The 16,977-nt window shown below is 34.6% G+C and overlaps 1 protein-coding gene across 1 annotated transcript in view; it reads right to left on the bottom strand.

The window, feature by feature from the left end:
• Nucleotides 1–16,977, bottom strand: part of ATP10B_1 (putative phospholipid-transporting ATPase VB) — a 113,264-nt gene that overhangs the window by 95,179 nt on the left and 1,108 nt on the right. Inside the window, exons 2-3 of the mRNA XM_051212802.1 lie at nt 16,055–16,138; nt 5,716–6,192 (exon numbers count right to left, since the gene is read on the bottom strand). Of these exons, the coding sequence (XP_051068721.1) occupies nt 5,716–6,098 (383 nt within the window). The 5' untranslated portion in view covers nt 6,099–6,192; nt 16,055–16,138. The remainder of the gene's footprint in view (nt 1–5,715; nt 6,193–16,054; nt 16,139–16,977) is intronic.

The following is a 16,977-nucleotide window of genomic DNA, read 5'->3' as shown; positions in this document are numbered from 1 at the left end:
AAGATGAATAAGTTGGATAAAAACAAACATCATAACACATTAGACAGTTGAAAATTGGACTTATTAACACTTAGTAATCTTTTTGTAAAGAATAACTCATATTTAAGAGAGAGTACTTTGGAATCAACAACAAAAAAGTAAAATGAGTATACTATGGTATGAGCTACTGATATGAACAGACATAAGTAGTATGTAGTAGGAATTGTAAATAGATTATCTACCAAGAGATAATTGAAATAAAGAGGAGAAGACTAACAATGGGATAGAAAGAATAATGACGTATGTAAAAGACAACTTCAGAAAGATATAGAAATGATATATTTAGAGTATAATTTCCATAATTTACTTTCACTGTTGTTCTGAACAACATCATCAGCACAAACTTCAAGTAGAAGTAAGGTGTCCGAATTTCTTTGCATATGAATCACAGTTCGTCCTGTTGAAATCAACGCTTCACTTCTAAATGAAGTTTGCGCTAATGTTATTCAGAAGAATAATGAAAGTTCCACGATCAGACCATCCAGCTCAGAGAACAAACCTTGGCGAGAATATAATTTATGGACGACCTTTGAACGAATCTTAAGCGACCTTAAGAAATATTAGCCAATCAGCAAACAGTCAGTATAGAGTAAAAATATATTATACAAAACCGAAGAAATAAAGTGGATACACTTCTTATATGTAGTTCAAAAACTTGTCAAGGTTAGAAAGAAGTTCAGAGGTTCTAAAATCGTAATGAATACAGTAGAGGAAATCCTCTATATGGCTACAGAATAGTCGGTCTAAGAAGCCATGATAAAGTCTCAAAAACTCCTTCAGCCTCGACCACATAGCTTCAATATTGTTTGTGTGCACTCCGGTTGTTGAGTACACAAAATGCCACTTGTGGATAACGACATGATGCACATAACCAAGCCTATGTAGGAGTCTGTACGCTCTTCAAACATCCGTATATATTTGTAGTACCCGCCTGCAGCCAGTGTTACTGGTGCTTTTATTATCCAGTTCGCAATAATTGTCATAATTTGCATTAGCTAGGAATTATATATAAAGTTTTCATCACGAACTGACATCAGCTATAATGCCAGAAATTCATTTAGCCAAAAGGATGAAAGGCTTTCGCGCCGAAATGTGAGATCTGTTATCTTATACCTGATGGATTCGTCCACAAAGTATAGTCTCGCCGTTTTATTTGTTATAGCCGATCAATTATCACGTTTTGTATAAAATCCCCTATGAACCGATCGTACGTTAGCATTAAGTGCTAAAATTGGCGCTGCGACCTTGGAATTTCTCAAACGTCTCTTATTGACTCGTCCATAAATTAGAGTCGCCCGAAACTCCACTTAAATCATCTACCTGAGTTACAATTCTATTTTTCTGTGAAACATCAGTCATAAAGTTCAGTATTTTAATGTCTGAAGTTAATATCTCATTAAATAATAAATACATGATATATCTTCATCCTACCAGTTACTCCGATAGCTAATGATGAAAAAATAATTCTGGAATAAGATTAATGATTTAGATGAAATTAAAATTAAATTTTATACCCTATTTATGATATCCAGAATAACTTCTGAAAGAAACTCGAGCAACATTTCATCATAGTTGAAGAACCTATGGGACTCAGCACAATCAATTTCAAAATGAGAATCTTGAATACGAACATCAAGACATTTCTACTGTACTGAGCTGAAACTTGAAGAACTACGATTATCAGAAAAGTAGGGATATTAACAAATAGCTATATACATTGGACACTCCAGATCCGTTGACCTAGAATTGTCAGCAACAACCTACTGTGGAGGAGAATCGTTGTACATTGGATAACCTACTAGTTAAGTTTCTGGCTGTTATAGGGGTTTTAAACATACCGAGTGCATCACACCCAAGAATACAGATCTGCCTTGCTGATGAGTGACAGCCGGGAGGGAACTCAAACATAAGGCGTTCTGCAGATAAGATATTTGTCACCAAAAATCTGTTGCGATATGATCAAACAAGGACAACTGCATCAGCAGAGATGGATGGTCGCTAGCAGTGGCATCCAGGACGCGCGTTTCGTCCTGTTCGGAACTCGTCAGCTGGATGTACCTGAATCCCAGAGTTGATGTTTACTCCACGACTTGAAAAGCTATTGCAGTCGTCAATATCAATAGGAGAATTTAAAAAGCCAATACATTTATAGTTCTAACTGGATTTTAATTAAAATTAAAGATGACGGAACAAAATTATAAATTGTCTTCAGAATGATTTCTTCAAAACTTTTAAATTTCAAACATAACATTTGAATTTATGTTATATATATGGTTTCACTAATTAGCAACATCCATCTCCAATCTTGAATAGTCTAATATCTCTTAGAAGATAAGAACCACCGGTAAAAGTAAGATACACTGAAGGCTTTGAGTCAATCAATCGAAGCTAAGAGAGATTCCCAATTATTTTAATCAATGTTTCAAGTACAGTAATCGATAACGTGTATGTTACTATTCATCAAATGAAAATTGGCAACATTTGATTTCTAAAATGTTTGGAAACAATGAAAATGTCTAATACGCAACGATAATGAATGTTATATGATGACACAATATCTCCTAAAACAGATCGTAAGTCAAGGTACTTAACACAATTTATTGCACAATCAAGTATAGCCTCCGAAATGTCGTGGTGTGGTCGAGGGTGGGGAGAGTCCACTCTCCTTCCTCCAAACGCTCTCATCACATGGCCACACGTATACAGCCACTGACAGGAAATTCCTACTCACTGTCTTCTCGTGGTGGGGGTGTTGTTTGAGAAATTGAGAGGACAAAAAGCGAATGTCTGGTGCTTTAACCAGGTTGGTTGACACGGAGAGTCCACCTATGTGAGTTGGAAAACTCTGATTCTAAACCAATGATACACATGGACTCGAGTATCCTGAAACATCAAATGGAGTATGAACCAATCGATGGTCACCGACTACCATGGGACTGCATCTCCTAAGATTGTTCCACTGACTTGTAGATCAGATCTTTAGATTGAAAGTTTTATATGTGGAATCCGAAGAAAACCACCTAGTTCGGTCTGGGTACCCGAGTAGTATCCCAGCCCTCACACAAATCGAATGACGAAGTGTGGCATATATCAATTTGATGCTTCCTTCTACTAATATTTGTGTTCAAATAAATAATAAAATAAATAACAAGTGTTTAGTGAAGCTACATAATGTGCTCCGTTCGTTACTCTCACCCAAAATCTTAACGTCGAGTTTCTCAAGTTTGTAAATAGGATAATGGCAAGTCATCGCTTTATAATCCTGAATTAGAATATTAGCTCAACTCTTAATGTATACGTATATATTCTGATTAGTTGATAAGTTGATCAAAATCATCAGTATGTTATACTATTACTGAACCATTAAAGTTCATCACATTAATAAAAGAAAGTACAATCAGTGGTGTAGACAACAACAAAAAAATTCATTACATATTTTCTCTCTTGAAAAACTCTTAAACATTGTAGTGTGTTGTCGTTATTTATCCAAATGATTTTAGTACATAAACTGACTAACAAAATTTAATCTATATGAAATACTAGAAAGAGTAAATTATATATTTGTAATATTCAAATCAGTAAAAAAAAAATTAGATATTCTGATGTTTCATCACTTAGTACAAGGAAGCACCAAAGAATTAATATTGATTATTTGTTCTTTGAAGAAGTCAGTCAGTCAGTCAATAACAATGCAGAACTTCGTACGTACGTATATCAGTTCGAGTTGCCGTACCACATTAGCACAAAGATGTAGTTGTCAATTTAAATCCCGTAATGATAGAGGTAGTTAGAGTATAAACAGTAATCAGAAGAAATGGCTTACACTGAGTGACGAAATGTCAGAAAATCCAATATTTCTACTCATTGGGATATCTACAAATATACTTATTTATAACAATCTATCCAATGCTCAATTTATTTGAAGTTATCAAGTGAAACCTTGGTAATGATGCCCAGAAAGAGTAAAGTTTATAATGACTAGATAGTTTGAATTCTAAAGAGTGTAGATTCTTATGGATTAACCCCACAATAAATAAACATAAGTATAGAATTTCCTCTTAGATTATTCTTTAACCATTCAACAATAAATATAGTCAGGCTTATAAAACATAATAAACTTCAAAAAAATTTGTTTGAGAAGGAAATAAAACAAACACATTGATTTGGTGTTGTTTACTTGAATCTTTCCACTCATGTTTAGAACTATAATTGATCAGTCTCTCATTGGCATATACGCATTATATTTATTTATTTGAACACATAAATATTAGTAGAAGGAAGCATCAAATTGATATATGCCACACTTCGTCATTCGATTTGTGTGAGGGCTGGGATACTACTCGGGTACCCAGACCGAACTAGGTGGTTTTCTTCGGATTCCACATATAAAACTTTCAATCTAAAGATCTGATCTACAAGTCAGTGGAACAATCTTAGGAGATGCAGTCCCATGGTAGTCGGTGACCATCGATTGGTTCATACTCCATTTGATGTTTCAGGATACTCGAGTCCATGTGTATCATTGGTTTAGAATCAGAGTTTTCCAACTCACATAGGTGGACTCTCCGTGTCAACCAACCTGGTTAAAGCACCAGACATTCGCTTTTTGTCCTCTCAATTTCTCAAACAACACCCCCACCACGAGAAGACAGTGAGTAGGAATTTCCTGTCAGTGGCTGTATACGTGTGGCCATGTGATGAGAGCGTTTGGAGGAAGAAGAGTGGACTCTCCCCACCCTCGACCACACCACGACATTTCGGAGGCTACACTTGATTGTGCAATAAATTGTGTTAAGTACCTTGACTTACGATCTGTTTTAGGAGATATTATGTCATGTAATTTAATTTAAGCACTATACAACATTTATTATCGTTGCGTATTAGACATTTTCATTGTTCTCAAACATTTTACAAACCAAATATTGCCAATTTCCATTTGATTAATAGTAACATACACGTTATCGATTACTGTACTTGAAACATTGATTAAAATAATTGGGAATCTCTCTTAGTTTCGATTGATTGACTCAAAGCCTTCAGTATATCTTACTTTTACCAATGAGTAGAACTTCCTTATCAATAATTGTATACATATGAGAGCATTTTAAAGAGGAAGAGTTAACTCTCCACCTTCTCGGCTATAACAGGATATTTTTATGGATCATATACATACTGTACATAATACTTTCAATATAATTCAATTCATAACTCGATCTAATCTAAACTATAAATAGATCAATTGTTAAGATCATGAGTCAATTGATGCTAGATCTCCATGGAAAACCTGGAACTTTCTTCTGATATAAATAGATCATTATATTATTATTATTATTATTATTATTATTTTAACACAGATATTGGTACAAAATATTGGTACCAAATACATATGCGCCATACAAATCTCATTCGATATGTGTGAGGGCTGTGATACTGCCTGGGTGCCCAAACCGAAGCAGGTGGTTATTTTGGGGGGCCACACCCCGAGCTTTCGACCTGAATGTCTGGTCTACAAGGCAGTGGAGCATCGTAAGGAGATGCAGTCCCATGGAAGCCGGTGACCAACAATTGGTTCATACGTCTTTTGTTCCCGCAAGATACTGGAGCCCATATGCACCATTATATATATATTAAACAAATTAATGAATCATTAAATTAATTACAATATATATAACTTACACTGAATAAACTTCACATGGTTTTTTATTGACTTTACGATCTAATAAATATCTTCTAAAATCTTCATAGGCATCTTTAATAGCAACTATAATTAATGTAATTAATACTGGGATTGGTGCTATCTCTTTAGCGAATGCATCAATTTCTGGTATAAAATTTAATATTAATATAAATATAAAATAAATATTAGCAAAACGATGTAATTGTTCCCATAAATTATATGGTATAAATGTTAATAATGTATATTTAGTTGTTTTAATATAATTCAATGCAGATTTATAATGTATAGTAGTAGTATTATGTTTATCATATTGCATTAATGTACTTGGATATATTATACGTGGTGATAGATCATGTTTTCTTTTAAATAATCGACGATACATTTAATAAAGATAAATATTGAATTGAGTAGGATAGTTGGTGGTGGTGGTGTTTACAGTTGCCTTGGTTACAAATATTCATCCAATTGAAAATAATCTAAAATATAAAATAAGATTAGGTGATATAAGTAAATATACTGATGACAATGATGGATGTCTATTATAGGGGCTGTGGAGATTATTAAGTTTTTTTTTATTGAGATCATGAACCGATTGATGTTAGACCACCTTTGGAAACATGGAAGCACTGGCATCCAATAGTGATAGTGTCTAACATCAACCAATCCACGAAATGGCGCGACCAACTTTCATTGTACTGAGGTAGATACCTGTCTCTCTACACCCCCTATACTAGTAATCAAAATGTGCTCACTAGTGACTAGATTCGTGAAGGAATTCTCGGAGTTCTAGTGAGAAGCCGTGATCAGTGGAGCAAATCCATGTTGAGTAGAGACAAGTATCTACATCAGTACAATGGAAGATGGTCGCGCAATCTCGTAGATTGGTTGATGTTAGACACTAACACCATTGGATGCCAACTCAGAGGTCCAGTGGGTTAGGAGTTCGCGAACGAGACCGAAGGCACTGGGTTCGAATCCCACGAGTGTGATCGTGGATGCGCACTCCTGAGGAGTCCCGCAATAGGACGAAACGGCCGTCCATTGCTTCCAGGTATTCAACGGTGGTCTAACATCAATCGGTTCATGATCTCAATCAAAAAAATGATGAATGTGTTGGTCGATTTCGTGGATTAGTTGAAGTTAGATATTAACACCGTTTGATACTGGCCAGCTTAGTGGTTTAGTGGTTAAGCGCTGGCGCGCGAGACTGGCAGGTCCTGGGTTTGAATCCTGAGAGGCGGGATCGTGGATGTGCACTGCTGAGGAGTCCCATAACAGGACGAAACGAACGTCCAGTGCTTTCAGGTTTTTCATGGTAATCTAGCTTCAATCGACTCATCATCTCAACTAATGAAATTACTACAATCTCCACAAAACCGCTTCAGATACAGATACTAATTACTTTTTTTATTTTGTTGAATAAACTTTAAAGTTTTGCAATATATAAAACATCACCTCCGTCATAAGAAGACAGTGGATAAGAATTCTCTGATAGTGGTTGTATACGTGTAGCCATGTGAAAGCGTTTGGAAAGGGAGAAGGAGAGATTACTCTCCCCACCTTTGACTGTACCAGGGCATTTCAGGAGAGAGAATTATGGATTATTTCGACGATCAATTAACATAAGTATAGAATTCCCTCTTAGATTATTCTTTAGCGATTCAACTATATGTATTACAAAATAATATAAACTTGGAAAACTTTTGTTTGAGAACGAAATAAAACAAACAAATTCACTTATTATTGTTTACTTGAACCTTCTCATTGATATTTAGGACTGCAATTTATCAGTCTCTTGTTTGCAGATGTGCATACTATGCGTATTGCATCGATATTGCTTTAATTCACAGGCATTATAAACAAAGATGGATAATAGCTGGCAGTAGAGTCCAGGATACGCGTCAATTCGTCCTATTTGGGACTCGTCAGCTGGATGTAACTGCATCCCAAAGTTAATGTTCACTCTGGGACTTGAACCTAGTACCATTCACGTCAAACGCTATCACGTTATCCACTTAGCTACTGAGTTCTGATAGCCACTTGCGTGTGCAATGGGGGTGAAGTTTAGATTTACTTAGGTAAAACTCTGAAAATAAGAACAAACTGAAAATTCTGAGTGGTAGTAAAAGAACGGCTAAAGTATTACTAACTTTGACAATTGATTATCGAAGAATTTATCTACAATTTGTTATAACTTGTGGTCTTGTGCCCTATTAATATATTACGTAATGACACCGCTAATTAGAAAACAGTGAAATATCGACCGGATCAATGACGCATAAAACCCGTACGAGCAGTCTAGAGTCCTTATCGGTCCTTCACTTTGCCTATTAGAGTCCAGAACACCAATATCAGCCTTCGTGATATCAATCATATATTTCAAACATACTTGGTTTATATACAAACCAAACAGACCACATCGTACCATAAAATAAAAAATACCATTTGTACTAGATCTAGCCAAAAGTGGCTGTGAAAGTGGGAGACGGTAATGAATAGACTGGGTATAACTTAAGAACGGTAAATAATAGTCTATGGGTCAAAATAAAGCTTTTAATAAGGGGAACATGAATATGCATAGTTTAGCTACTTAGTAAATATACAATAAAAATATATGAATCGTATTGATCCACAAATAGTTCTCAAGAGTCACCATTCATAATTCTCATCGGGATATAACAGAATCATTATATATTAGATATAGAGTAGCTTTTCGGTGTTCAACTTTAATTTCTACAATGTACATTTTTGCTACAACCCGTTGTATCCTAATAAACAAGAATTAATCTTATCAGTTTGACTTTATCCACAAGCATAGGTTTGTAAACGTTTATCAAGTTAAATGAATTATTGAAACAATAGAACTGTCCTTCATCGGTTTTACTTTCTTGATTAGACTATTACATTTGTATACACATAAATAGGTGTTAAAGCTCTCTCTGATCACCCTCAATCGAGCAAACTAATCAATAGTAGCTTAGTAGGGGATAAAGTTTTACCTCCTTGAAGAAACAATGAAAACGAAATGAAATGGGCTAAGATATAATACTCTGTAAGACCATTTTCCCTTTATTAGGCATTTAGTAGTACATGGAAGCTTTTTGTATGATGTTTTAAATAAACTATGCTTATTCTCCTTGATAGTGGGTGGTAATTTTTGAACTGATACTGCTTAATTTTCTTTTAACTTACCATAGTAGAAAACTTACAAGGACATAAAAAACTTAACAAACTCAGAATCAGATACGTGTTAGGTAACCGCAGACTCTTACAAGATAATTGTATAGGAGTAGAACTATGCCATAGCTCAATGCCATATATCATGTGGTTGGAAGCTCAGATCAACAAAGTAACCAAATATATGTATATACTGTCAAAATTGTTCGCCAAAATAACAATATGGTATAAAGTTCCGTAAACTAAATCATAAACATTAGTTTAGATAATTGTTTAAACAGTGAATATTGGTTAAATCCAGTTTATCAAGCAATTAGATAGTGTTTTGAACACGATCATTTGAATAATAAGGATATCATCAACGCAAATCTTAAACCAAATGCATAAAATTTTAATGTTTTCAAATAATGAAAGAAGTTTATTAAGGAATATCTGGCGAAAATATAATTTATGGACAAACCAACCGGTTTTAAGATAGCAGGTCATTGAATTTTAGCGCGAAATTCATCCATCCATATGGATGAATAGCTTGTTGGCATTATAGTCAATGTCAATTCCTGATGGAAACTCTAACTTTTAGCACTGAATCCCATTTCTTCATACCAATTTGTAACACTCATTTAATCCTAGAAGTAGGTAGGCACCTTCAAGATCACGTAAACATCGCTGTTATTTTACTGAATAGATTTTATTAAGAAATAAGTTTAGTGGATGAATTATTGATATCTATTTGTAAATCTTAAACCATTGAGATCATGAATCGACCGATGTTAGACCACCGTTGAATACCTGGAAGCAATGAACGGCCGTTTCGTCCCATCGCGGGACTCCTCAGAAGTGCGCATCCACTATCCCGCCCGTGGGATTCGAACTCAGGGCCTTCGGTCTCGCTCGCGAACGCCTAACCTACTGGACCACTGAGTCTACATCCAACGGTGTTAGTGTTTAACCTTAACCAATCCACTAAATTGCGCGACCATCTTCCATTGTACTGATGTAGATACTTGTCTCTACTCAACATGGATTTGCTCCACTGGTCAAGGTTTCTCATTAGAACTCCACAACCAGATACTGATAATCTTAAATGAATCATTGTGTATAATTTTTTTTTCTTAAATTACAGGAGTACTTTTAGTAAGTACACATTCTTAAGTTAAAATATGTCACTGAATTCAATTGTAAACTCCAGTAACATTACATAAATATAGATTTTAGATTGTTAAGTTATTCTAATACATGATTTTAGAATATAAACATAAAACCATTCTACAATTTACATTGAAGATTACTGAATTATCTAGAATTTCAAACAAAGATAACCCAGTGATATGTAATCTATCAGTTAAAATAAAAGAACATTAGTAGTTGTAATGATTTAAGCAAAATTATAATAAAATGAATTCCATATTATCAAAAGTCACTTAAATGGTTCATAAACCAGGTTTATATTTATTATCAATATAGAGTTGAGGAGATTATCAAGTTATTGATTGAGTTCTTGAACTGATTAATGTTAGACCATCATTGAAAACCTAGAAGAACTGGACGGCGGTTTCGTCCTATTGCAGGATTAGATCACTAATAATTAATGATACGTTTAAAGAAGAATATTGAATTGAGTAACTAACGTAAAAGATAATATCTATAAATGTATATACAGTAGTTCTGTATACTGAATAGATTCTTCCAAGATAATTTACTTGAATTTTGTTTTAATGAATTAAATGTATTTATTTTTGCGATAGTAAGTTAAACAGGGATACGGTTTGTTCTTAGCTGTTAAACTTATCTCATGTAACTTGTGAGTAGTATTGTTGTAAATGAGAAGATATATCAGGTCATAAATTAGCTTCTTGTATTCTGTAATTAGATCAGTTCAGTCACCCGTTGGATAGTATGAAAATAACTTTTGGATGCATTTATTTTGTGCTAAACTTCGTTTGTAGATAGTCATACACGTAACGATTTTCAGAAATATTTCTAAAAAATTGGAATTAACTTTTAAAGTGATTTGTGGTCTACAAGCAGCTTTCCAGTTTGAATCTCATAAATGATAAATTTTAGTTTTCCTCTGATCTTTATAGTTTCATTTGGACGTAAATGCACTCCAGAGTTGATGTTCATTTCAGGATTTAAACCTAGTATCACTGGCTTCAAACGTAGCAATCAGCACAGGATGCACATATAACAAAAGAGATTGATCAACTACAGTCCTAAACACCCATGAGGAGATCTGAATTATCAATATATCTGAATTAAAATCCACCCTATTACACGAGCTAGTGGCTCTCTGGATTCAGTCGCTAAGTGAATAAGGCGAAGAGCTTTGGGATCGAACGATATTGGTTTCTAGTCCGGAAGTGAACATCAATTATGGAGTATATATGCACTCTGTCTACCAGTCCTAAATAGAACAAAACAAGCGTTCTAGATCCGACTGCTGGCCACTATTTGTCATAAAATGTTTAACATATTGATTTGAATGAAATATAATTCATGAGTAGGAAGTAGGAATTTTGTGAGCATCGTCCATGCCTATATCGTCACAATTCATCAGTCAGAATAGAACAAATAGATATAGTCTTGTCACATTAACTAGCTTTATATATTTGAAACCTTTTCCATAAACTTGGAAGTGTTTAGTGTCATGATGTCTGTCAGTTCAAATTTAAAACTGAGAAAAAATGTGGTGAGACTATAATTTATGGACAACATTTGAGCGACATTAAAGTGACCATGAGAGTGTCCACCTAATAACTAGGACCAAATGAGGGTTATAAACCAGTATGAGAAATTAGAAATATGATTTACATTTGATGGTTAAGGTTTTCATAACAAAATGACATCAACTATAATGCCAAAAATCTATCTATCCAAATGGATGAGTGAATTTCGCCCCAAAATCCGAGACCTGTTATCCTATACCTGACTGGTTTGTCTATAAATTATACTCTCGCCAAAAATGTTCTTATATATATATATATATATATATATATATATATATATATATATATATATATATATATATATATATATATATATATATATAACTAATAGCGTCTCTGAACATACCTAATCTGATAGATCAAACCAATGATAAGGTGTTCAGATGGAGTAATGGTAAGATTCAGTAGATTAGTTACATTCATTGAATGCAGTAGTTTAATTGTCATTGTAACATGAGTTCATACATGAATTTATTAAATAATTAGTGTCAGGTGCTACTCAGTTTAATTTACTAAAATTTGACCACTGATTGTTGTAATTCAAAACATACAAAGCACAGCGTATTCAAACACAGAACAAGGTTTTTCCTACTTATAGCATACAACATTGAGACTTTTCAGTTAAATTTAGAACCAGTCAGTCTGTTAACAACAACTTAGGACCAGGCACATATATACATCGGTCCAAGTTGCCACACCTCATTAGCACAACAACATGAACACCGGATTCATAGAAGCAGTTACTTCAATGGTAGCAATACATAAAATAAAGATTGTGTACAAGGATATGATACAGGGAGAAAGAATTAGTTGGTAGAAAGAAAGGTATAAGACTATTAGAATCTAACGGTTTAATGAAAGACAAAGAGTATACACACCTACACCATTGTAATCGATTCTGAGCTATGTCACACAGAGTTTCCAACTATTGGTTATGACAGTCGCGCGGACCCCAATCAAGTAATCTTCATCTACTAACATGCCTCAGAACAAACGTTAGTGACTTTATGTACTGGTTCCACGTTTTGGTTTTGCCGCCCCTAACTTTCTTTCATTCGTCTCCAACACTAGTCAGCACTGTGTGTCGTGGTAATCGGTGTTCAGGCATACGTAACACGTGACCCAACTATCTTAGTCGATGAAGACTCACAACCTCACCAACTGATCTACCATCATTTCCTAATATCCTGCGTCCAACCTCACTAGTACTTACCCGGTGTTCCTAACAGATACGAGCAATATTTCTAAGACATCTGTGATCAAATACTAGTAGCTTACGAATATCTTCTACTCTTAATGGCCACGTTTCGCTGCCGTAAAGTAGAACAGAACGGACTGCCGCGAATTATACTCGTCCCTTAATTGATAGACAGATATCTCACCTTCGTTATAGTATTGTATTTTAAATTTAAAAGATAAACTCATCAACAGCAGTATATCTAATACAAGAAAATAAGATCTTAATGCCTAACTTTATACAAGAGGAGCATTTTTAGAAACTATAACTTAACAGCTTGTTAGAGCTCTCTAGTTAAATTGATAAATAGGGAATATAGGAATCTACTTTAAATGATCATGTACTCTGTATAAAACAATTTTTTAATTTCTGAATTACTTTTGATCAAAAATCAATAAGATTATAAAAGATCAAAAGCAGATCATAGTAGTAGATCATAATCGGTCTAGAACATTAATTAGATGAACTATACATGTATTGATTGCTTGTTATGTACTCAATTCAGTAATCGTGATTAAAAATCATTATGAATTTTCGGCGAGACTATAATTTATGGACAATTGCATAGCTTGGGTATCATCGTACAATAAGACAATATCATCCACATACTCAATGTCGAATAGTCTCTCCAGGTAACAGATCCGCTCAATTACTACCTACATCCATAAGAGCTGTTTCCTGAACGACATTGATGACAAAGTTGAAGAGAAATAGGGAGATTGGGCAACTCTATCTGTCTAACTCCACTGCTTCAATGAAAGAATAGAGACAGGTGGGTGTAGTCCCTCACTCCGCCTGTTCGAATATGACTTGTTGTTGCTGTTTTCCGCAATTGATCAGTCTATTCTTCAACATATAAATCCAGAGTAGATTTCTTTGATATTGCTATGTAATCACAGGTACAGAATGAACAATGAATTACAGTCCTTAACAATAACAACGGGAAGATTCAAACACTTACATATAATAAAAATATATATCTGTTGTACAAATCAATAGTTATCAGTATCCAGTAGCTAAGTAGATAACGTGGTGTTTTGAGCGAAAAATAATGGATTGGGGTTTCGGTGTAAATATTAATACTGAGTAAATGCAGACAAGTGCAAGATGGGACGAAATGCGCGTCATGAATTCCACTGCTAGCCACTAGTCAACGTTATTAAAATACTTTCATATTAGCAAAAATAACGCGTTGCGATAGGAAGGAATAATAATTTATGCAAAGTGCGCGTCAGCATTTACGCGGCTACCTAGACACACGAACCTCTCGAAAACTTCCAACTGCTCATTACCAAGAGTGCGTGGAGGCACAGAGTGCTGACAGTCTTGCAAGAGCAATTTGTACTTGGAAGGTGCAAAGCAAACGCTATATCTACTATATCTACTTAAGGAGGAACCAGCAATGTAATATCATGAGAAGACAAAATGTTAGTGGGGTACATTTCTTAAAGATATGAATACATTTTATGCTACATATAGATAGAAGGATTGTTTGAGCAGTGCGTAAGTGATCCTGTTCACTAGAATAATCAATAGGAGCTCATATGATAGAGTGAAGTAGAAAAAAGCACATCAGTACTTTATTTGGCGTCTGCTTATATGTTTTTCGTCGAATAATCTGGGAAATGTTCAAAGAATATTGGCTCTTCCGGGGAAATTTCACCTGTTTACGCTCCAAACGAACAACACCCACTTCAGTAAACCGATCATCTAAAATTATGAAGATTCGATTTCCATTGTTGTAAATACTTGATTTCTGTTTATCGTATCCGACTAATTACAAAGTCGAGCAATATATTCCTGTAAGTTTGAACATGTTTGGATCAAAGAAACAAAAACCAATTCTCTCAACTCAGTTTTCATCGAAGTTAGATAAGATATCAAATGAGTAGCAGAATATAGCCTAGCAGTTTAGTGTGTCAACAGATATTTCGAAATCGACCGGTTGTTAAATTCATCCTATTCTGAAGGCAGATTAAAAACAAGTGTGTGCTGGTAGTGTAGATTTGACGCATGGAGAAAAATATTACTATTTTAAAAGGCTACACGGGTCACAATTATAACCTTTAAGTATATTCTACTTTTCATCAATTTAAGTAGTGTTTATGATTGCATTTGGTACTCTACCGAATGTTCCATATACTTTGACAGAAAAATCCGAACGAAAAGTATTAGCCTTGAGCTCTTTTTAATGAGAACTCGGCTTTAAAACTAGGTTACACAAAATTTAATGAGTCTAATTCTGATATACTCATGAGAGGACATAAAGTCTGAGCTGGTGATGAACAACAGTTTCATCTGTGGCATTATTCCTATCGCCTCAAAACCGTTGATCACATAAGTAGACCTAGAGTCAGTATATGTGAGTGATTATGGTGCTTCGTGAACAAAGCGATTCTGAACAACTTATTTCGTGAAGCATGAGGGGTTCTTATACGTTATCATTCAGGCTATTGTACATCGATCATGTTTTGATGCTTCTAAAACTAATAAAAACGAGTCTCTTGGTTTATACGCGACTTATTGAAACGAAATTAAACCGTGTTTAATTAACATAATCTAGTGTATCTTAACATTGTGAATCAATTTCTAGAAGGTTTCGGGATTTTGCGACTTTATATCAACAGATATGATCTAGAATCAGAGCAAGTTATTACGGTTATGTATTTTCTCACTTAAAAGTATGAAAAAAAGGAGTCCTGAGAATTCATTTCATTTTGAATTTTATTATTGTTTAATTCTTATCTCTTTTCATCTCCCCTGAAAGTGGTATAACACTGTTGAATATGATGCCTCCTTATTTCCATTATTTTGTTCTGAGTTTTTGTCTTTGTGTAGACAGTAATGAACAAATTTTGATAAATCGTACAGCTCAGCATTTTATTAATTTCCAAAACTTAATGGAATTGACTAAATAATTTAGGTATGTACCATACTCCAAATGTCAGAACTAATAATAACACCCAGTTACTCATACTAGAATAAGTAGGGAGGTGTTCTAACCTGTGACAGTGGCTGACAGCTGAACCCCTTAAGCACTAGACCACGGCTCCACTTTTAAAAACTATAATGACTACCAATAACTGCGAAACAGCTGATAAAGAGAACGTATTCCAATCTATAAATTATGCATTATTCCCACAAGAATTAATTAAAATTATTGATTGAGAAAAAATGTGTGTATGTAACACCGCTTACAGTTTGTGAGATTCTAACTTTTGTCTTTCAGCGCGCTTGCATCAAACTGGAAGGTAAGATGTATAATTAGAAGGTAGAACGAACCTGGAAGAAATAAGAACAAGAGGAAAGAGTGACTCAACAACTAGATAAGGTAATGAGATGTAAATAAATTCAATAATAAGAGCGATCAAGATCAGTTAATGAATCAAGAGTAAAAAAACTTGTGGTCGAAACCTGGGGTGCACATATGGTGGGCCCTAAACTTTTCTTTTGGAATTTCATGACTTGAAAGGGTATATAAACTTTTCAACATTTCATAAACCTTAATGCACTGAAAAATTAAGTTCAACACATAATCTCTTTGTGATCAGCAGTCCAAATCTGATGATCTTCCAATTACTTGGGTGTTCACAGATGATAATCCAGCTACCAAATTGCGCTGGTCCTAGTGAATTCTAAAACTCATTTATAATTGATAGATTTTGAGCGTACGTTGTAGTGGTAAATAAATCCCCAGAAAATGTATTATAGGTCTTCAACATTAATAAATACCTAGTTAGCTTGACTGGAGACACCGTAGCTGAAAACGTGCGGTCGTGTCCGCATCAAATCACGGGTGGGTACGCCGTGCTACGTATCACTTGCAACTACTAGCCAGCTTAGATCAAACAATACTCAACTCAAAGACAACCTACCAAATATATCTTTGACCTCATTCATTCTTGAATTTTAATTTGGCCGGGTTGGTATCCTTCGAATAAAAAGGTGTTAGGGTAAAGGCGTTGTCGAACTCTTAACATCTCTGGCATATTAGATGGTGAGCCCAACGCGCTTTAACACACCAAAGGATAAACTGTGGGTCTGCTCCTTGTCCTAACATTATATATCCTTTTTAATTTTCGTTTCTACATGTCCTGATATGATTTTTGCATCCTCTGACC

Source organism: Schistosoma haematobium, chromosome 3 (genome assembly GCF_000699445.3).
Source record: "Schistosoma haematobium chromosome 3, whole genome shotgun sequence".
NCBI lineage: Eukaryota > Metazoa > Platyhelminthes > Trematoda > Strigeidida > Schistosomatidae > Schistosoma > Schistosoma haematobium.
This window is presented reverse-complemented; position numbering and strand designations above follow the sequence as displayed.